General features: G+C 28.5%; 1 protein-coding gene across 1 annotated transcript; it reads right to left on the bottom strand.

Moving 5' to 3' along the window:
- Nucleotides 1–401: 401 nt before the first annotated feature.
- On the bottom strand, nt 402–2,420 carry LOC111291121 (wall-associated receptor kinase galacturonan-binding protein). Its single transcript, XM_022882712.2, has 3 exons — nt 1,534–2,420; nt 849–899; nt 402–587 (listed from the first exon to the last, which is right to left on the bottom strand). Exons 1-3 carry the CDS (start codon nt 2,351–2,353, stop codon nt 517–519), a joined length of 942 nt encoding a protein of 313 aa, XP_022738447.1. The 5' UTR covers nt 2,354–2,420; the 3' UTR covers nt 402–516.
- Between the last annotated feature and the right edge of the window lie 22,120 nt (nt 2,421–24,540).

Genomic DNA, 24,540 nt, shown 5'->3' on the forward strand with positions numbered 1-24,540 from the left:
TCAACTTGGTCATTGTTCAATGTTTTTGAAATTTGTCATTGGTTAACAGTTCATTTGGGAATATGATTAAAGGGTTTCCATCATGCGGACATATATGCTTTTATCATTAGATCTCTAAAATTTCAAGGTTCAATGATAAAAACGCACATATCAGTGTGATGAAAGCTCTGTAATCGAGCTCTCAAACAAACTCCACATCTAAAAAGTAATTTGGATTCAACCACTTGATTTTAATTAAGCAAAGGATGGTGATTAAAGTTTTTAAAGGATGTTTTAAGAGGCAAAACATTCATAACTTCTTAGCTAGGGGAAACAAATAGTGTCTATTAACGTTCAAAATTAACCACATCTCTCAAAGATATTTCAATAATGGAAGACAAACTTTGAAGGATTGTGATATATCGTAGTAACTTATATCTCTCTTCTTTCAACAAGAAATAAAAAAGTATAGCATGTTCTTAGACAAGTCGTGCACGCAAACATTGTGCCCACTTTAAGTAACAAATTTAGTAGCATTTACATCATATTGATAAGCCATGTTGAATCTCCCTCGTGTTGAATCCACATTGACATACATACAAATATTCCTGCAAATAAATTAGATAATTAGGTACATATATGCAAATTGTTGAATTTGTTTTCTATTAGTATTGGTGTATATGATTTTGGATTACATAAAAAGAACTGGTGATCTCTTATTCATAAATAACCAACCAGTTCATGTTTCGAACCCGAAATTTTCAAAATTTTTTAAAATTTTTCAAAATGAAGTTTCGATTTCTAATCATCAGAGATGTAATAGAATTTTTATCTTTGTTTTGGTTACCGAGTGCGAAGTAGAGACGTACCTGCCAATGCATCCACCAATGACCATGTCCTTTTACTCGATGTTGAGCTTTCTGCACTTGGTAAAGAGTTTGCTTACTGAACCACTCTAACAAAGGTAATACAACTAGCAGAACAAAACAAACAATCTTTCTTTTTTGTGGCCGGGTCTAGGAGTGTAAATAAGTCCATCAACTTGATTTAAAACAATTCTGAGTTCGATTGCTAATTATTGAATCAAACTTGAGTTATTGAATAATAAGTCTAATTGGGTTTTACTAATTTAATGTTTAATTTGAGAAATTCGTAAATTTAATTAAAATTTTATTTTTGAATATATAAATAAATAACAAAAATATAATGTTCAATGTGAATATTTATAATTTTATCAAAATTAATCCAAATGATCGAATTGAGTTCGAATAACTCAATTAAATTATGAATCAATTTTGAATATAAAAAATAAAATTCGATTGAATTCAAATCAAATTTTAAGTCTTAAATTTTTAAATTGAATTAAATTCAAATCTAATAACATATTGGCTTGATTACACCCATAGCGTCAAAGTTCAAACCCAACTTGATTCTCTTGGAGGCGAAGGGGAAGTGTAACCTAAATTCAGTAGACTTTCAAGATGACATCTTTGAAAGGAAAATGAAATAAACTATTACGGCTTTAAAGGGGGTAACACAGGGCAATTTTCTGACCTGAATCACAATTCTTGGTGGAATTGAAGCTCCCGCACATGCACAACTGCTTAACTCCATCAGTTCCAAACCCACATGCTCCACCCGTTGCCTCACAAGCTCTACAAAACTCTTCATTTCCTTGAACTGAATACTTCACTCGTATCCCATAGGACCACCCACCAGGCCCATCAACCCTCAATGGTGCTAGACTATAAGCACTGCTATACCCTTCACACTCAAGTTTGCTCAAATTTATAGCCTTGATAGCCTCAAATGCCACAGCACAACACTCCGGTGGGCCTGACCCGTAAACTGAGCCCACCTTTTTATGACCCAACAGGTTCCATGCCGGGCAATCATAGTAGTCCTCACATCCCATCCCGGATATATTCCTGCAAGGCAGGTGCTTTCCAGGGAAACCCTGGAAGAGTGGTGATTGTGCTGAGCAACCTATGAGCATGAACACGTTATCAGCCGTCGGATTGAAATACGGTGCCCGCCAATGCTCGATGGCGAAGCCGTTGCCTTTACCGCCTAGCACGATGTTGTCACAAGTAGACAAGTGGGGGTCATGTAATGTGAGTGCTTGATAAGCATAGTCTATATCTAGTACCCTGTATGACCCTGAACTTATGTGAAACATTAAAACATCGTTCATGCAGAACAAAAGGTCTCTGAAACCCGGATGACCGCAGCCATAATCAAGCGCAAATGGATAATCTATGGTAATATTTCCACAATACGATCGGCATGAGTTAGCTCGAATGGTGGCAAAACTTGGTGTAGCTAATAGTGCTAGAAAACTGAAAGAAAGAGTGATCAAGAAGAGCGAAGTCATGGCTACGAGTGAGAAAGGAAATTGTGTTGAATTGAATAAAAAATAGAGTATAGTGGGGGGAAGTAATGATACTTTGCTTGGAGAGTAGACTAAATGTTTGGCTTTTGCATGAATATATGATGGTTGGAGAACTTTATTCACATGTAGTAGTGTTGAAGAATTTAGTTATGTACATATTTATGGTTTTCCTTTCACTTTTAAGAGGAATAATTTGGGTTTTTTTAAATGATTCGGCTGGTTTTTTCATATTCTGCTAACTTTAGTTTGCTTTTAGAGTTGACAGACAAAAGCTGCATAAAATGGTTGTTGGTGGGTTTGCTTTATAATCAAGAAATATTTTATGCTTGTCTGAGACTAGCAGTGGAAGTGGGAAAAGCAGTAGCATGAATTGGATTGAGTTAATTGTTTCATGGGTCAACAGTATACTCTGATCGGGTAATGGTTGGATCACGGGTTACCCGTGATTGAGCAGTATGCAAATGCACAAAATCATATCAAATAATAAAGTAATAAATAAAATTTGTTTCCATGAAAATTATTATAGAAAGAATTGAGTACCAAAATTAAATACTTTTAACACAATAAAAAATTAAGCAAATTACTACCTTAAATATGCAAGAACAGAGAATTAAACCCAATTCAACATGAAAATTAAAGATTTCATTAATTAAATCCTAATCTTATGTGCATGAGAAAAAATCAACAATTAAAAACCTTAGAAATTGAAATTAAACTTAAACTTTACTAAAGTAATGAAATTCAAATAGACATAGTAATTCGTATTTTCAAGTTGTGTCTTATGTGATATTTGACATGTGTAATAACACGAATTATTAAAATATAAATATAACACGAATTATAAAATGTGTTTAAATATTAAACACAAATACGACATGTTTATTATATGTATTATATTCAATACAATATTATTAAAATGTGTACAATTAATTCATTTAAATACGACATAAATAAATACGAATAATATATATATACACAAATAGACATAATTAATATGGATATATACGAATAGATACGACTAACATAAAAATATATAAAAATACTGTTAAAATAATAAAAAGCTATAAACTATCCATCATTTATAATTTAATAAACTTGACATATTAATAATATAAAAAAAATACTTGTATATTTAAAAGAATAAAAAAATTTGATATCCATTTAACATGTATTTAATATATATATTTAAATTTTAATATATATTCTATAACTATATTAGTTTTTAGTATCAAATTCAAAATGATAATCTATTAAAGATTAAAAAAAGCTTAAAAGAAAAAAAAGAACCAAACCGTCTATTAGTCTTTTAAGCTTAAACTGAATTTAAAGAATCTAAGAACATGCATACCAAATCCTAATATAATAACCCTAAAGAAAAGCGAAATTACACTAAAAACCAGAATTTAAAACCATTTGCATTGAAATCTTAAATTACATAAACTTTGAATAAATTACATGAACTGAACCTAAGATTCCAAATAAATTAAATAAGAACTGAAATTAAAGTGCATGAAAAATAAATTGAAAAATAAATTTTGCAAAACTGAATTTAAAGAAAATTTGTAAAAAAACTTGAAAATTAAATTTGCAATTAATGAAATTAAAGAATAAGAACAAAAGTAAATAAATTGGTTTACCACTCCAATCCCTATATTAACAAAAGACAACTTAAAAGAACATAAAAAACTTGAAAAGATAAAAGAACAAGAAAGGGAGAAACTAATGGCTGGTCTCTCACCCCAACCAAGAACAAGAACTAGAATTGGATTATTTCTCCCTAAACTAGAGCCATGTATTTTATAGGTAGAAAATCTAAGGGCTGTCCGAGTCTCTTTAAAGAGGCAGAAATTTGTTTTCAAGTTAGAGTATGACTATTTGAGTTGTAGTTGACTTCTTTATTGGACTTCTATTTGAATGAAACTCCCTATTCACTACAGGGATTTTGGTTTCTAGCGACGTTTTTTTTATCGTTTAACGGCGTTTATTAACGTCACTATAAGGTTGTGGCGTTTGCGAAAAAATATCACACAGAGTGCCGCCTATACACGTATTGTAGTAAATAGCAGCGTTTTTGCAAAAACGCCTCAATATTAATAGCGTTTATATCAAAAGCATTGTCATTTTAGTGGCATTTATATTTTTGATATGTCGTTACTTTAGAGGTGTTTGAATCTGAAAATGGCTTAATATTAGTGGCGTTTGTATCTTTTAGTCATCGCTATTTCAGTTGCATTACGACATTTGTAACAAAAAACGTCGTTACTTTAGAAGCGTTTAAATCTGAAAACACCTCAATATTTACAGTGTTTGTATCTTTTGAGCGTTGCTAATTCAGTTACGTTGTTATGAGAAAAACGTCATTGCTTTAATGGTGTTTTTATAAAAAATGTCACCTAACTAGGGTGTTTGCTGGAAATAGTGCCGCTATTTATAGTGGCGTTTTATGCTACAAATGCCACTAAATTATTCATTTAGCGACATTACCAAACGCAAACACAGCCATTATGTAAAAATATATATTTTTTTAATTTCTTATAATAAATTTTATTTTTAATAAAGAACTTAAATTCAGAAACTGAAATTAATATTAACTTCATTCACGTTTAAATATACATCTAATTAATACAAAGTTTAATAATTAGTATAATAACATTAAAATATGATAAATACATTAACCAAATAAAAATTTTAAATGTATGAAATAGATGACTATATACATTTTGTGGGCTGCCAATTGATGAAAAATTTTCACCTTGGTCACTAGTGTGCTCAATAACCTACTGAATAATACCATACAATTTTTAACACTTCATTGTATGCTTATTTTTTATTTAAAAATTTTAATATTTACTAAATATAATACCTGAGTTGATGGAGCACTAAAATCATTTCCTGAAAATTGTTGTTGCACAAAATTCATAAGATGATCGAATCGATCATGTAACTGCTAAAATTTTACACGCTTTACCTTCATTCTAACACATTCTTCTTCAATTTTGGCACGTTCCTTTTCTCTTTCTTCTTCCATTTGCTTAAAACGTTGTTGCATAGTTTGCAACTCCCCTCTCAATATTGAAATGTCTCACGAAGACTGACTTGCTGAGAGTGTAAATTACGGAGAGTTATGTCCATAGTAAGGCAGATGGTGTTGGACTCAATCCAAGGCCTCGGACCCATCCATGCCTTTCTTTTTCAGCAACTTCTATGAATATCTGATTTTCTATTTGTTGCATGTTGAGAGAATCTTCAGATGCTACTTCAATCTTAGTAGCCATTTTCTCTTTTACTTTCTCCTGTGAATTTGTCATATACAACTATTAAGTTTAATAATTAATTGATTATATGTTAAAAAGAGTTAACTTTTACTTTATGTTAAAATAGATGATACAAATTATCATAATTTCTTATGTTTTGACATTTATGTAAGATCCGTCTTTTTTTGTATGTGTTACACGAAAAAGTTCCACACATTTAATTATATCACCCATCTCATTCTCTTATAAAAAAATATATGTTATTTGATATGATAAATATTAACCATAAGTTATTTATGCATATTAATCCTGTCAATCAAGTATTAAAATTTCGAATAACTTTAATCTCATTTATTTATATTTTGACCCTATAACAACATAATAGTATTAAATATACGCAAAGAATAAAAGCATTTTGGGCTTTCACACATATTGATCATGGAAACCAAATTCAATTATTTTCTTCCGGTTTAATATGAAGGATTGAAACCATTCAATATATTGAAAGGCATCCAAAATTTATTTGTATATTTGCCTTTTATATGCAAAAATATTTCCAAACAAACATAATTGACAGCTTTTTCTCCCATATTAGCCATAGAAACCAAGTTCAATAAATTGGACAAGCTTAATATCAAGTATTGAAGCTATCAAAAGTGTTAAAATACAACAATAACAACAACCAGATAATAAAGGCATAAATATACATAAACAATAATTTTTCATATATATCATCTGATTAACTAAGTTTAAAACTTTTGATAAGTTTAATATCATATATTGAAATAATCAAATCTATTAAAACAGAACAATAAATTTTAATTTCCATATTTACCTTTAAATGGAATAAAAGTTCATTCATTGGAATAAGTTAATTATCATAAACTTACGATTTCTTTTTGCTTTCTTGCAAAACTTTTTGATCCACTTATGTGACTATATTTCTGTTGCTTTTTGCTACCAATCCCAATCTGTTTTCTTTCCTGTCATAAAAAATAATTGCATATATGATAGAAATACAAATATTACCAACTGAAACCATCAAACACTTTCATCATTTAATGATATTATACGAAGTTATAAACTAGTACCTCTCTTTTTCTTGAGAATCAAAATCTAACCAGTTATTCATATTGCTACCTAATCACATTACGTGGTAGATTTTGCGTCATTGCCTCTACAGTAGTATTTCGATCGAAATACTTATTCTTTAAACTATGCTTATAATCTTTTCATTTCTTTCCCAATGACTTAAGCGCAAATGAAGTTAGTATTTCAAGTACAAATTGTGACTGTAATAATATAATAAAAAAAGTTTCAATAAGTAAACAAAATGTAAAATAAAACTTTTAAATATATCTAATTAATTATACTAATACCTTAATAAAGTTTAATGCATCGGCCTTAACTTCTTTTGGAATATTATGCCATGTTTCATAATGAATAGGCAATTTCATTCCATTACAGTCTAGCATGCCTAGAAATTTAGCCAATAGTTGAGCTTTTTCACCAATTGGTTGCCTATTAGAGTTTGTAGACACTACAATGCGCTCATTAGGAAGTAGTGCAAACAATTCCTTTAAAGTTGTCTGGCATCTGGTCCTCCGTTGACCATTGTTGTCAACTGCAACAAATATAAAATATATTTGTAAAATCTTAATACTTTTATCATTATACTCAAATTTTAAAATTGGAGTATATCATATCTGCATTCAAATTTAAAGCATAATCAATTATGAGATATTATCTAAACCTGGACTTTCCGTATTACCAAATCTAATATCAGTTGAAGGGTTAGAAGTGACAGAGTTAGATCTGACAGTATGCTCATTTACCTTCAAAAGATTCAGTCCATAGCCAATATCTACAGGTGTTGCAGATGGTTTTGAACTAATATCTCTGATATGTTTTTCTTTCAACCTACTTCTCTACATTGTAGGTTACCTACATCATAAAAGCGAATATAGAAAAACTGTTAGTTCAGAAGATATATAAAGACATAAACAATTTAAGAAATCAAAACCTACGATATATAAAGAACATTTCAATTTAATTAAATCAAAATATAATGTATGATTTAGAAGACAATAATTATATAATAATGAACATGACATTATTTACATATTATTATTTACTACATTATGTCTTAAACACTCGAATTATAGGTGCAAGGAATCATGGTTTGTAAATGTCTTCAGTAACATCTTCATGAACCCATTGAGCGTAGGTACTGGAGATATTCTCATCCAAGTTTTGTTCAACAAAAGGATAATATTCAGTTTCATGTTCAACATCATCTTTGGTATCTAACCCCATATCAAATAAGTCTCTAGGTGTGTTTCGCAGAACAACAAACCAACCCAATTCTTTCGGATCTTTAGAGTAAAATACTTGTTTGACTTGAGATGAAAATATATAAGGTTTATCGATGAGTTGTTGTTCAGTGTGAATTAATCGAGAAAAATTCATAAGTGTAAATCCGTACTGATCTTTCTTAAGACCTCTCGTACTATTCACATCTGCCCAATCACACCGAAATAGGATAACTTTCCACTTGCCATAATAATCTAACTCAATGATGTCATTAATCATGCCATAATACTCAACATTTCTTTTTAAAAGGTTTGTGTCCCTAGCACTAACATAGCAAGTAGTTGATGAAGTCACAACAACTCTTGAATTTTGTGTATTTATAAATCTCTCACGAGATTTTGTATGAAATCTAAATTCATTGATGATGAAACATTTGTGTCGTTTTACAATCTGGTTTAGACCGTGTGAAAGACACTTCACCTCTTCACTAACAAGCCTTCCACTCCAAACTTATAAAAGTGGAATAAATATATATATGTTATTAATGTTATTTTTACCGTAAGCATTCTATGTGGATGAAAAATAATGAAAAATATGGCATTACTTACAGTTGCTCCTAACCATTCATGAAAATTTTTAGCGAACAACTTATCAACCTCTTGAGGGTTTGATCGTCGATAACGTGCAGGATCTCTCAAATTATTTCTATACTCATTATAAAGCATCATGATAAAGTATTAACACTAAAAAAAAATTAATTTTGCCTAATGTAATGAATAATTTCCTTGCTAAACAATTTACGTGCGAAACAATTCAATTGAGTCATGATGAAAAAGAACATATCGATGTGCTTATGCCTAAGAATTATCATCTAACTCTATCAATTTAGCTTTACCTATGGGTTGTCCAAAACTTTGAAAAAGATAATTGTAGGCCGAGTCTGTATGCTGCATACCAACATTTCTCGAAGGTCTATTAAATCTCGTTTCAACATCTTCTAAATAACGAGAATAAAATGTCATACACTATTATGCTAAATATCCTTCAGTAATAGAACCTTTCGGATAGCGTTCGTTGTGACAATAAGACTTTAACCTTTCCAAAAACTTATAGCATAAAACATTAGTCATATGTTATTTTAAGTAGATTGGCTTGATAATAAAAAAAACGTAATCAATCTATTAACAAATAATACCTTTCAATATGATACATACATCGATAATAAATCGATCTACTGACCTTTACTTTATATGGAAGGTGGATAACCAAATGCATTATAATAGTAAAGAAGTTTGGAGGGAAGATCTTTTCTAAATGGCATAAAGTAATTACGACTCAATCTTGAACTTTGTCAAGCTCTTCCACATTTATACATTTCTAACATAGAGATTTAAATATGTTACTCAATTCAATTACCACAGAGTCACTTTTTTTGACATTGATAAGTGTAAAGCAATTGGAAGTAAATCTTGTATCAAAATGTGATAATTATGTGACTTCAATGAAGAAAGTTTTTGCTCATTCATATTTACACATCTTGATATATTTGACGCATAACCATCCGAAACTTTGAAAATTTTCAAAACCTTGCAAAATACATCTTTTTTAGCTTTAAAAATCCCAAAACAAGCAGCGGGCAATTGATATTTGCCATTAGGAAGCAACATCGGATGAAGGTTTGGGTAAATCCCCATATCAACTGGTCAAGCCTACTCTTTAAGTTATATTTGGATCTTTTATTCACATTAAGAATTATCTCGATAAAATTTTTGCAAACATTCTTCTCTATGTGCATCAAATCAAGATTATGACATAATAAATTATATTTCCAATAAGGCAACTTAAAAAATATACTTCTTTTTTTTCATAACTCATACTCATTGGGGTCATCTACGTCATTGTCCTCTTCAACACTTTGAACATCAAGATCACCAACTTTTGTATGACTATCACCAACTTGTGTAATGCGAGGCCAGACACCTTCAAAGATATCCCTCACTCTTTTTTTTGATGGAGTCATTTTTTCATATATGAAATTGATATCTTTTAACTTTGATAGTATATTAAACCCACTAATGGGTAAAGGCAATCTCTTCAACTCTTTAACTTCATCAAAGAGATATTTTTTGAATCTAAATCGATGATTATCATCTAACCATTGACGATGTCCCATATAACAGAACTTTTTACCATTATGTAACCACATCGAACATGTCTATGCAGCATAACATGGACAAGCATAACAACTTTTTGTACTCTAACCAAATAAATTCGTATATACAGGAAAATCATTGATAGTCCATAATAAAGCAGAGTGCATATTGAAGTTCTATACTTTTGATACATCATAGATCTCAACTCTTTCTCATAATTACTTTAACTCTTTAATAAGAGGTTGTAAGTAGATGTCTATATCATTATCCGACCTTTTTTCCTGAGAATTATCATAGACAATATAAATGATTGTTGCTTCATAGCAATCTATAGTGATAAATTGTAAGGAATTAATACAACTGGCCAAGTACTATAAGAAATATTCATCATTTAAAATGGGTTGAATCCATCTGATGCCAGTCCAAGCATAACATTTCAAAGATCAGATGCAAAGTCTGGAACCTAGAATGAAATGACTTCCATGCCAAAAAATCTATAGGATGCCTCAATGATCTTTCATCTGTCTGCTTTTCATGATACCACCCATTGACTCTGTAATTTTGAAAGACATGTAGAGTCATTGAAGCTTGGTATTAATGGAAAATAATGTAAAACCTTAACAGGCTTCTTTTTGACACATACCTCATCACCATCATCATTCAACCTTTCATCAAGGTTTTTGTTGATCCAACGAGAAATACTACACAAATGACAAGATTTTTTATTTTTTCTATCCCTTTAATACAACATGCAATCATTGAAACAACTATAAATTTTTTCATATCTGAGGCCTAAATCTTTAATCATCTTCTTTGATTCCTTATAAGATTCAGGGATTTTTACACAAAGAAACATTTTTTTCATAAACTATAATAATAAAGTCAAAGAGTTTTTCGTTCATTCACATAAGCATTTTAAGTGAAAAAGATAAAAACAGAAAGATAACCTTAAATGCTTCGATCTTTCCAAAAATTCTTCATTCATCTCCTTAAGCAACCTATAAAACATAGATGCTTCTCTTCTAAATTGTTGGTCACGTACACCTATCTCAGGTTCACCAAATTCATGTATTTCAACATTGGACTGATTAAATCTTTCATTTTAGGGAGCAAGATTAGAAAAATTTTGGTTATGAATGTTAAAAGCATCTTGCAACATGCTTTCAATGTCATCTACTATAAAGGGATCTTGTTGGTGATGAAGAGCCTTTGATGTTGAAAAAACTATAGTGAAAGACCTTGACGGTACAGACTCTCCATAAAAATATCAATTAACATATCCCGATAGAAATCCAATACAAACTAAATGTTTATAAATAACTTTATGTATTTGCCACTCGATATTAGCACATTTCACACATGGGCATAATATCATATTATCTTCACTTGCATTTTCAAATACAAAATTAAGAAAATTTTTCACTCCATCTCTGTACTCTTGACTTAATCTTGACTTTTGCATCCAACTTTTATCTATTTATTAGTTGTTACATTATCATACCAAATGTATATAAAAAATTAATATGAAAATGAATATGTACAATTGCATAGTTTACTATGTTTTAAACAAAAGATAATAACAAGACCAGTACTTATACAAAACGAGAACTCCTTATTGTGAAGTAATTTATCAGCTACCAAATATTATGATTGTTAAAACTCTACTGCTAACGTAAACAATACCCAAGAGTATTTGTACTTGGGGTTGACATAAGGTGAAATAAAGTGGGTTTTGTAGAAATTATTTTCACCAAAAAGAAAATCGCGAATTACAAAAGCTAAAGGAATAGTTGAATGAAGTAAAAGCTAAAGTCAATAAGTTATGAATAGTCAAAATAGGATTTTAAAAGACAATGTTCGAATACTAAAAGTGGAAGGAAAGGGAAAGTAAATTGTACTCAATTTGGAAAGAGAAATAATATAATAATGAAGATGAAGCTTGGAGTTGGTGATTGGATGAGCTAAGTTTGGGAAGATTTTTATTGGACAGGATTATAGAAGGCGTTTATTAACAAAAAACACCAATAATAACCCTCCTACATATTTTTTGAATATATTATAGGCACCTTGAACATATCGTCACACAAATTTTAACATTGTTATTGAAGGTGTATATCTAAGAAAGACGCCTTTAATAATTCCTATCACAGTTTGTATTTAATTACTGAAGGTAGTTGCAGAAAACAACACTTTCACTAATTTCCCTCAAAAAAAAATTTTGAATTATTAATGGCGTATTTTATTATGAGACACCTTCAATATACCACGATGATAATGGAAAGCATTTATTAGAAAAGGCACATTTAATATATCTTTAAACTTAGTAATCCATTAGTGAAGGCGTTTGTTAATAATAGAAGCTTTCAAAATTTTTTCACTAAATATTTTGAGAATTATTAAAGGCATCTTCTACTGTCAAATACCTTCTATATACCGCTACATAAATTGTAACACTGTTATTGAAGGTGTATATTTAAGATAGATGCCTTTAATAATTTCTATCACAGTTTGTATATAATTACTGAAGGCGATTGCAGATAACAACGCCTTCAATAATTTTTCAAAAAAATTTTCTCGGATTATTAAAGGCGTCTTTAATTATAAAAAACCTTCAATAATTTGTTATAAACTTTGAAAATCCATAATTATTAAAGATGGTTTTTTAGTGAAAATACCTCTTACAATTTTTTTAGAATTAGAAAAGGCATTTTTTTTTATAAAATATGCCTTGAATAAGTTGGTTGGACAATTTTAAAGGCTTATAATTAAAGGCATCTTTTTTGTAAAAAATGCCTTCAATAATCTCTAATAAAATTTTTCCACTAAAAATTTTGGGAATTATTAAAGGCGTCTTTTGCTATAAAATACCTTCTATATACCGTCACACAAATTTTAACACTGTTATTGAAGGCGTACATCCAAGAAAGACTCATTTAATAATTCTTATCACAGTTTGTAGATAATAACTGAAGGTGGTTACAAAAAATAATGCCTTCAATAATTTCCCTCAAAAAATTTTCGTGGATTATTAAATGTGTCTTTTATTATAAACCGCCTTCAATATATCACGATGGTAATAAAATGTGTTTATTAGAAAAGGCGTCTTCAATATACCTTTAACCTTAGTAATCCATTACTGAATAATAAACGCCTTCAAAATTTTCTCACTTAATATTTTGAGAATTATTAAAGGTGTCATCTACTGTAAAATACCTTCTATATACCGCCACACAAATTCTAACATTATTATTGAAGGTGTACATCTAAGAAAGACTCCTTTAATAATTTTTATCACAGTTTGTAGATAATAACTGAAGACAATTGCAGAAACAATGCCTTTAATAATTTCCCTCAAAATTTTTTTATGAATTATTAAAGATGTCTTTTATTATAAACCGCCTTTAATAAATTGTTATAAACATTGGAAATCCATAATTATTGAAGGTGATTTTTTACTGAAAATGCCTTTTATAATTTTTAAGAATTATAAAAGGTATTTTTTTTTATAAAAAAAATACCTTTAATAAGTTGGTTGGACAATTTTAAAGGCTTATAATTAAAGGCATCTTTTTTTGTAAAAAATGCCTTTAATAGTCTCTAATAAAATTTTTAGGTGATTATTAAAAGCGTTGTTTCATGGAAATGCCTTTTATAATTATTTTTATATTCATTTCCCTACCTTGAACATAGGAATTTGCATAAGCTTGGTACACAAAACAACTAAAAGCTACGTTATTCAACCAAACAAACCAAACTCTTAAACACATTTCTAGCTGACCATTGCTTTCTTTCTCCCATTCCTCACCATCGACCTTCAACAAATCACCACTGTGAACCTCTGTTTTAACTAGTAAGTCTTTTTTTTTTTTTTTTAGTTTACCATATTATTTACACCTTTAATAGAGAATTTTTATTTTTTTAGTTCCTTAATATTAACATATGCATTTATATATTTTAATTAACATCACCATCAGCATAGTAGTCCAAGATTCTATTCATATTACAAGTATGCTATTTTTATGTAGTATGCATTAAATATTATGGTTCGCTGAACCTTGTTGATTGATATTGTATTGTCGAATAGTATTGTATGATATTGAAGGTCTGAACAATATTTCATGCTGAATGATTTACTGAACCTTGTTATTTGATATTATTTTACTGAATGGGTTTGAATGGGGATTGAATGGTGTTTCTGAGTGGTTTGCTGAAGGGTATGTATAAGCACATTGCTGAATGGTGTGTTAAATGCTATTTCTATACATAGTATGGTATTAGTTGTATTAAATTAAGTACAATGATCAATTTAGAGGGTCATATTCTGTAATTCGTATAATTATGATCAATATTACAAGTAATATGGACTCCAAACAACATCATTCTCTTTTTAATGAACATGCAGAAGGAAAAAGTGTTGGCCAAAAAAGAAAGGAAATGGGCCCAAATAAACAAATCAAAGTGACTGACACAAAAATTCATGTTGACTTCAATCAAAGTGGGCAGCCTATGTTGGAACAAGATGGTTACTCATATTAGAGCCATCGTCCGTTGAAGGATTTTAATTACGTACATCGATTGACGATGAGTTCCTGATGATTTAAAAGATGAGATATGACAGTCCATTATGGTATGCTTATTCAACTATTTCGTAAAAATTATTATATGATCATTTCATTAAAATTCAATGTGTTGATATTATTTGTGTTAACTTATTTAGGAATGATTCGACGTCCCAATTAAGTGTAAAAAGATTATGTTGCAATCTATTGAAAAATCTTTCAGAGACTTTAAAAGCAGATTGACAACCCAATATATTTTATCGTTGGCTGGTGAAGGTGATGTTTTGGCTATTCCGCCTGTGGCATATGCAGATGTCATAAGTGTTGAAGATTGGACAAATTTTGTTCAACATCAACTTTCAAAAGATTTTTTTGTACGCAAACCCATTACCAAATTAGTCCAAGTTTATAAGTTTTTATGCAATATAGCCTTTGATCTTTATATGTGATTGACGTAATTTCTTGATTTTGTAAAAAATAAAAAAAACATCGAAACATTCGAGCCAAAACAGTAATATCAGCATCGGATAGCAAGAAAAGGATATGCAATTGTGAAGTATGAGCTTATACGTATTCGCACAGTTGTTTTATACTCATTAATGAATATTTATGAACATTCATTTCATACATTCTCATTTTTTTGTGGTTATTTAATAGGAATCGATGAGTTCAAACATAAAAGTTTCTAGATGGAATGTCTAGAAACAAAGACATCTACGGAAGGATGGATCTTTTGTAGATGAAGCAACCGAGAAAATGGCAAAAAAGATTATATGTATAACTATTTTTTTGATATAATGTATGATTGGCATTGTGGTTGTATGCATGAGTGTATACTAGCTTGTGTAGATTTGTTCTAACAACCCCGTTTATTATTATCTTTTAGGATTATTATGCTGCCAAAGTAAAATCTAGTGAACTAGCAACCCAGTATAATGAAAATCTTTTGTCTTTAGCATTAGGCACTAAAGAAAGGCCTGGTCGGGTTTGTGGGGTTGGTAAATTTGTCTTGCCCTCAACGTATTTTGGTAAACAACCAAAAATCCCACGAATGAGAAATTCACAATATGAAGCAATAATTGAGTAACAACAGCAACAAATTAATGACCAGGAACAACGTCTCAATGGCCAACAGCAAAGACTCACTGCTTTGGAGTCCATGTTGGCAGCAATGCAACAGGTTATGCGAATCCCCCAGCCTGATAGCATCGTCCCCATACGAGAAGCTTTTGTTGCAAGTAAGGAAGCCATCCCATCATCCGTTACCACTCAAGAAGTATGATATTGTTTATAATTTGAATATTAATTTGTTTATTAAATTGATTGATTTGATTTTAATACTTATATTTCATTAAATATTATAGGAGGATGTACGACTCAAAGTCTGACCCTTGCCTAGGTTTTCATGGATGAGTTAATAAAATATTCACTAAAGAATTGTACTAATGAAAACTTTATATCCATTAAGTCTAAGGAAGACTTATTTGATAAACAACCATTTTCTTTCATTGGTGTGGATGAGGTGAAAGAATTTTATGAAATGGATGAATTATCAGCTACTGAAATCGTTACTTATATGAGGTTAGCTTATAAATACAAATATGCACATTCAATATGTAGTAAGTTAGTATTAGGGTGTAATACTAACCAGCAATGTTGATTATTATCGTATAGCTTCCTGTATAGAGAGCTGAAGGAGAGACAGTTGATGAACAAATTTAGATTCATTGACCTTAACTTCATTAGTGAGCAAAGTGACACAGTCATGTATCGTGCTAATCATGTGATCCTATGCATGAAAAGATCGGTTGATTATTATCTACTCTCGTATAATGCACAGTAAGCTATATTCCAACCTTACTTACTTCAACCTGCTCCATTCTATTATCTTATGTGTATTCTGAGTATATCATTGTTATTATTTTGTAGTCATCATTAGGTGCTTATTGTGATTGACACAAAATCCTCACGTCATACTTTCTTAATTCAGTTAATCCAACAGTGATGCCTAACCTCGATATTCAAACTTTTATAAAGAGGTATTACAGTACTTTATTATATTGTATATGTTCTGTTTCTTTATAAGAAATTTTATTTATGTTCCCACTAATTTTTTTTCTTTTCAATTTAGGATAATATCTACATTTAATAAGAAGGTAAAAGAAACCGAAATGGGTGTTATTATCGGTAAATGTCAAATTTATTTTTTTCATACTGAGTTTGTGTAGATGAATATTTTTTAAACCGACTCAATTTAATTTTTAGGTACCTCGTCAACCCGGTAATACTGAATGTGGATATTATGTCTTTCATTTTATACAGGAGATAATGTTACATGATCTTATGACCACACCATTCAAGGTTAGTATAAATTTCATTAACTCGTTATATATTCAAAAAATTAAAATGGTACATTATGTTCTCATTTCTTAACATTTACTTACGATTTTTTTTTGGTGGAAGGGTAAAGAAAGCTTCACGGAAAAGGAGCTGGATGAAGTCCGTAAAAAATAGTATGATTATGTATTGTCATTTATTAATGTTGATAAACCTTCAGGTTATATATTTTTGGTTGAATGTAAATATATATGGAACAAATTGTTATAATGTTTTTAACATGCCATGTTGAAAAGAAACTTTAAGTTTGTACATTGGGGGTATTGGTTTAATATTATTGTTATACTTAATATGAATACACTATGTGTACTTATTAAATTACTGAGTACGATTATTTCAGAAAAATAAATTAATATGGCAATGTTATTAGTTTTAATTTCGGATGTATGGTCAATTTTTTGAAATACAACAATGTTCATTATGCAAATTCCAAAATGTAATTTATAGTATCAGATAGATAAACCAAATATTTTCTGTGCATAAATATACAACTGACAGCAAACGTTTTTCTGAGCATAAACCTACAAATGACTTCACATATAAAGTATCAATTATGTTTTTTTGATGCAATTAATGAAGGCATTTTCAGCAAGAAAACACATTCAATCACCCATAACAGAAACATTGAAGGCGTTATTTACCAAAATTGCCTTCAATAATCCCTCTAGAAAATTATTGTCTGGAATATTAAAGGCATTTTGGACAAAAAATGCATTCAATAATACAAACTAAAAATTAATCAAATGGATTATGAAAGGCATTTTCCTACAGGTAATGCTTTCAATAATCCCAACAACATATTTATGAAGGCGTTTTTGGATATAGTCAGCTTCAATAATTTGACAATTAAAATTTATCTTTGGGAATATTAAATACGTTTTTGGATATAGCTACCTTCAATAAACAATTAAAATTTATCGTTGGGAATATTAAAGGCGTTTGGAGCCAAAAACCCCTTCAACCATCCCATCCAAGTTTTGTCTATGAAATATTGAAGCCGTTTCTTACAAAATCGCCTTTAAAAATCCAAAAAAAAAATTTACTGATCGATTATTAAGGGTGTCTCTCCATGAAAAACGTCATCAATATTCTATGAAAAAAATTTTAAACCAATTGATGAAGGCGTTTTTGCCAAGAAAACGCCTAGAATAATTAATAACAAATAATCTGCGCCTAAACCTAAAAAAAGGCTAAAGGATGAATCGAACCAACAACCTTATGGTAAACATCCGTACAATCTAAACAATTTGATAATCTTAATATTGAAATAATTTTTGCAGAAAATAAAAAAAATTTAATAAGCCCGAGAAAATTTTTAGTCTAAATATTAAAGGCATTTCTTATAGACAACGCCTTCATTAATCTCATATAATTTTTTATGATTTGATTATTGAAGGCGTTGTCTGTCAAAAATACGCCTTAACTATTCATTGAAACTTTTAATAAAAAAAATTCAAGGCGTTTTAGTAGAGACACGCCTCTAATATCAAGTTTTGTATGGCGTTTATAAATAACATCACCGTTATTTGAATATTTGGTGGCGTTTGGATAATAAACGCCTGAAGTTTTATAAAAACATAAAAACTAACGGTGTTTGTAAGTGAAAGGCCACTACAAAATTATCGCTAATACGTCATTTTGCTGTAGTGCTTGATCTTGATTTCTTGAAGTAAAACACAAGGTAAATTTTTTTTTTTTTTTAGTAAATCAGGTTTTTTAATTTTGAGATAAATATCATTTTGGTTCTCAAATTTTAAAAAATAAAATATTGATCCTTATATTTTTATAGTAATAACGAAACAATTTTTTTCTTAATAAAACCATTAATATAATTGTTAAAAAATAGTTGGCAACTCATTATTAAGTCAAATATAAAATTACAAAAATGGATAATAATACATTTTTTTTACTTGTTACAATTATAACAATAAATATTTACTAAGAAAAGTACTAATAATTTTGATAATTACATAAAAATAAATTACTTTTTTATTTTTAATTTTGTTAGCAAATATTTTTTTTAATTCAATTCTAAGATAGAAAAAATTTTATATCTTGAAAAATGAAAATTACCTAGTTTTTGAAATTTATTTGTTGTTTGTTTAAAACATACAATTAGGTTATATATCGTCATAAAATATTTATTCAAAAGTCAAGTTTTTTTAGCTATAAAATATTAGTATAAAATTTTCAATGAAATATTATAAATTTCACACTACTACTTATTAATAAAAAATGACAAATTTAATTATTTAAATTACAATTAAAGATTTTTATGAACTGAGCTAAATTAGAGATTTTCATGAACTACGTTAAATTTGGACGACACTTTCAAACTCTTATTCGATGTCAAGTTTGACTTGTCTATTACACTAATATGTCCATTTTAATATTAAAAAATTAAAAAAATTTTATATTAATATTTTGATAGTTTTAAATTTATTTTAAAATAAAAATTAAATGAATATATTTTTTGATAAATAATAATTTAATCAAGTCAAATTTAAGTCTTAAAAATCATGTTCAAAACTCATTTCTAGTTGAGCTTAACTTGTGAATCTATTTGATAACTCATTTTATGAATAAGTCTAATTGCAACTTAACAAATATTTTTTTGAAAAAAATATTAATTGACTTAAAATTAGCATTACGAAAATAATAGTAAAGATACATAAGAATTAATATCCATAAAAATAAATTAAAAAATAAATTTTATCGAACTTTTATTTGTTTAATTATTAGTATTATTTTATCCCTTAACCTTAAACATGATCGTTTCGTTATGAACGTCAAAATAGACAGATTAATATATTATTTTTTAAAATTTAAAGGTCAAAGCAATATTCATTTCAAAATTTAGAGACTGTCAAAGTAATTTACCTTTTTTCAATCGCTTCTTTACGCGGCAAGATGGAGTCCTTATATATCTTGAATTAGCTTCTTGGAACTCCTTAAATTTGAATTCTTGGCAGCCCCTCTTGGTGTCTCGACTTAGGCAGTCTTTGGAGATAACAAAAATCCCATGCATCCTCTTCTAATCCCTTGGCAGTTCTAGCACAGGCAAAAGTTCAATTGGCAACCCCTAAATAGTCTACGCATTCCTAATTTTTTTTTCCGTCCAATTTCATCAAAAATCACCAAGAATTCATCTTTCCCTAAAATTTTCCACATAAAAGCAAATTAAACATATTAAAATTAAAAATCAACTTATTTTACTAGGAACCAAACAAAAATCACATATTTAAACACTAAAATCAATTTTATTTTATAGAATTATCAACATGATTTTACCCAAATTAAAAAATATATAATAATTATTAAAATCGAACCAGATAGTGAACCGTTCAAAGAATCGAGTCACTAATTCAACCAATGGATCACTCAAATCAACTATTGAACAAATAAAAATATTTAAAAAATATAAATATTTTAAAATTTTAATCTATTAAGTAATAAATAATAAAATTTTATTTAGATAATTTCATACTTAAAAAATTAAAATATATAATATAAAATAATAAGTGTGAAAAATATCTATTTAAAAAACATATAATAAATTTAAATTACAAAAATAAATTTAAAATTTAAACTCTTAACTCAAATTATGAAAATACTAATCAAATAATTCAACCATATTAATTTAAAAAACCAAAAAAGTTAATACCTAAAGACTTGAAAACAAAAAAAATGCCATCCTAAAAAAGTGAGAAAACTCGTGTAAAATATAAATTTAAAAAATACTTTCAAAATGATGATATTTGATATAAAACCAATCAAGTTCCAAAATTATAAATAAAGTTTTAATTTTAACCAACCAAATCTTTACCCTTTAATTTGATTTGAATTTGTCATATAAAAATAAAATGAGAAAAAGGTTATATTTTATTAAGTTATTTTTTAGTGTGCATAAAGTGTAAGGGAGGTTAACACAATTTAATTATTTAAATTTGATTGGTTAAAAAATTACTTAAATTTAAATTTTTTATTTTCTAAATTACTTTAAAATATATTATTTTAGTTAAATAACACAACTATCCTTAATTTTAACTATAAAAAACTAAATTAATTATAATTTTTAAAGTCATTCTACAAGAAAATTAAAAACCTGATTGATTCAATAAAAACATGCTAATTTATCGATTTATTAATTAAACCATCAATTCAATACGGTTTGAAATGGATTAATTGGAAATTTGGTCTAATAATAAAAATGAACTAGTTTAGATATTGAGTGTTGCAAACCTATGAGTCTAGAAATCCAATCGCAAGATGAAAATTTTAAAAATTAAAATAAGGAATTACCATCAATCTTTTTTTTTTTTTGTAGGTATAATTGGCCACCTAAAAAATTTTTCTTTTTAATAAAACTCTAAAACTAATTTAAAATTTATCAAAAAAATGATTTTTGTTTTTGAAAACAAAGTTAAGTTTAAGAATACAGTTACATGTGAAGAATGATTAGCAATCTTACAATGCCTATTTTAAAAACAGTACCAATTAATTGCATATTATTCTTGAGTTTTGATAAAAATGGCCTTAGCTTTAATATTTAAAAATAATTCCTTATATTTCATTTATTTGCATAAAATCTCATTTTTTATTTCTTTGAAAATGCAAATCATTTTATTTTAGATTAAAATGAAAACCTTTGGCAACATAACATTTTCTAAGCTCCAATGTCTAGGTGCAATTTCGGAAACATTTCTTTACTTTGGGATTTCAATGATAATCCGTCTAAACAAAGAGAGCATTCTTTATAAAAAAAAATATTGTTAAGAATCCTCTAATATCTAAGTAAGGTTTTAAGAATTATTTTACTTGGAGTATTATCTCATTTTATTTCTAAAACATTTCTTTTGTTTGAAACCATTCATTTGCCATAAAATGATAAAATGCACATGAATGCAAAAAATTAGATAATGTAAATGCCACTAAAAAAACACATCAATACAATAAATTAAATTATATACATACCAATTAAAAATGCTCATGAATGAAGTATAGATTAAAGTTCAAGATTCGTTAGAGTTTCGGGTTTCAAGTAATTTCAGGATTTTGGATAAGTTTGGGGTTTGACCTAGGGTTTAGGATTTGACTTTTGGCTTAAGGTTTGCCTTTAGATTTTAAGGTTTCAGGTAAGTTTAGGGTTTGACCTAGATTTAAAGTTTGAGTAGTTTTAGGATTTGACCTAGTGTTTGGGGTTTGATATATAAGGTTTAGGGTTTGACCTAAGGTTTAGGATTTAACCTAAGATTTTAAGGTTTGACTTTGGGTTTTAAGGTTTGACCTAATGCTTTGAGTTTGATTAGGGTTTAGGGATTGATTTAGGACTGAAAAGGAGCATCAATTATAATTTAAACCTTTTCACAAATCTTCAATACTTAGGTGAACTTTTGAAACAAGTTTAATTATGATAATTCTCACGTTTTCATACACAACACTTACTTTCAAGAATTAATATCATGCAAAATGTGATTGATATGCTTGAACATAACTTGTAAAAACCAATGTGATTAACTCTAAACCTAAATAATAATCATGGATGAAATATATAATGCTACATGCTAAAACTATGCAAATGACATAAATGAACAAAAAGGTTTGACCTTTGAACACTAAATTTAGATTCAAGTTTCAAAATAAACTTATCAACGGTATTTTCAATCTCAAAGCTCATTTTTACTATCATTATCTCACACCTTAAATCATCACAAAAATATGATCTACACTTAAATAGAAAAACAAAACCATAGACATTTTAAATTAAAACTTTAAACAAACTTTTAAGAGTACAATGTAAGGCTTTACAATAGAAAAAGAGTTTCGACCAAACATGAGAACAAACTTTGGCTAAAACCCCTAAGACCTCCTAACCATCATTTTGTCCACCTTCAAAAAAAGCCATATAATCATCATTTTAAGCATTTAATAAAAACAAGAAAGGAAAAAAAAACTCTACCTAATCATCCACAATAAACCCATTTCCAAGATCATATTAAACAAGTACATAAACACAACATCTTAATAGGCAAAAGACAAAAACACATGAAACAAAGCAAGGGAAACATCATGAGAGAAAGGGAAGTTTCGACCAAGCCATTAAAAGGGTTATGTCAAAACCTCTTAAAGACTTTAATGGTGAACTTTATTTGTCTTTCACTTGGGATTCTACCATAAAAACCTTACACCAAATGTTTCTAAAACCAATAGAAAAAGTTAAAGCAAGATTTTATTTCATCTATAAAAGCATTAAGACAAAAGTTTGGAATCACACCAAGAGGATGAAGAAAATGAAATAACCATAGCAAAGGAGTTGTCATTCTTTTCCTCGTCTAAATTTTCAGTCATTTCTTTCAGGGGCTCTTAAAATCGAAAAAAAAAAAAAAAAGAGAAGCCAAGGTATGTTTAACTTTCTCATGAAATAAGAAAATGACCAAAGGAAAAAGGATCATGAAACCAAGCCATTTAAGCCCTTCCACCTTTTATTGTCTTACTAGAAGAACTACCCATAAATATGTCTCATTTCTTGTAAAGTAAAAAAATAAAGAGAGTCTTGGTTGTTCCTAGCCCTTGGATTATATCTTAGCCAAGGTTTGAGATCAATATGCCACTTTCACCTTTTTTTACTTTTAATGAGGACCATTGGATGGGTTCTCATCGAAGGTGCGTATTTATTAAGCATTTTTCTATAAAGCTTAATAAGGAAGGCTTTGACTTTTGGCCATTGGATTAAGATACTTTAAAATCCAAGGGCTCAAATCACTCAATGCAGATTCTCTTGTCTTTATGTGGGTCTATTCATGTGAAAAGATAATTTTGCCTCTTTTAAGTAATTTAGGGCATTTCACTTCACCTTTTTAGATTTCTTGCTTACATGTCGATCCCATGACTTTATTATGCCAAGAAATGATAATAGAGATCTTTAAACCTAAATTTGTGCTCACATCCAAAATTTGAGCTTGTTTCGACCAAGTTTATAGAAAAGCTTAAAGCTTGTTTTTGGATTTTTTATGGTGCTTTTTCAGTCAAACTTTGATTTTTAAGATCGCAAATCAATTTTTTATTATTTTTAAGCCTTAACAACCTAAATCGAAATAATTTTCTCGAGTTAACTCAAGTTTGATCAAATTTGACCTAAGTTTAATCGAATGGTATTTTGATCTGAATTTTAAGCATTGATCAAATTTAAAGGTTTTCTTTTAAATTTCCTTAAAATCTTTTGTTTGATTAAGTTTGATCAAATTTACCTGAGTTTGATTGTTTTTAACCTGAGTTTGATCAAGGGTTATTTTGGTCAAAAACATAATTAATCATTAAAATTGATTAGGATATACCCAAACAAAATTAATTGCCTACACTAAGTCATTGGTCCAATAAGTGGTTTGATTGATTCTGATAATTATGATGCATACATCTAATATATTAATTTTGCTCATGTATAGTGAGCATAGAAAGTGCCAAGTGTTAAACTCAAATTCTTTTTTCTTTTTTTT

The sequence above is a fragment of the Durio zibethinus genome, chromosome 11, assembly GCF_047325235.1.
Source record: "Durio zibethinus cultivar Kanyao isolate XHJ-2024 chromosome 11, ASM4732523v1, whole genome shotgun sequence".
NCBI lineage: Eukaryota > Viridiplantae > Streptophyta > Magnoliopsida > Malvales > Malvaceae > Durio > Durio zibethinus.

Bases quoted from the DNA above. Each gene is read 5' to 3' on its own strand.
- LOC111291121 (XM_022882712.2), bottom strand. From the start codon at position 2,353: ATGACTTCGCTCTTCTTGATCACTCTTTCTTTCAGTTTTCTAGCACTA. The intron at 900-1,533 runs GTCAGAAAATTG...TACCAAGTGCAG, and splicing joins CACCAAGAATTGTGATTCAG to AAAGCTCAACATCGAGTAAA. The intron at 588-848 runs GTACGTCTCTAC...ATTTATTTGCAG, and splicing joins ATTGGTGGATGCATTGGCAG to GAATATTTGTATGTATGTCA.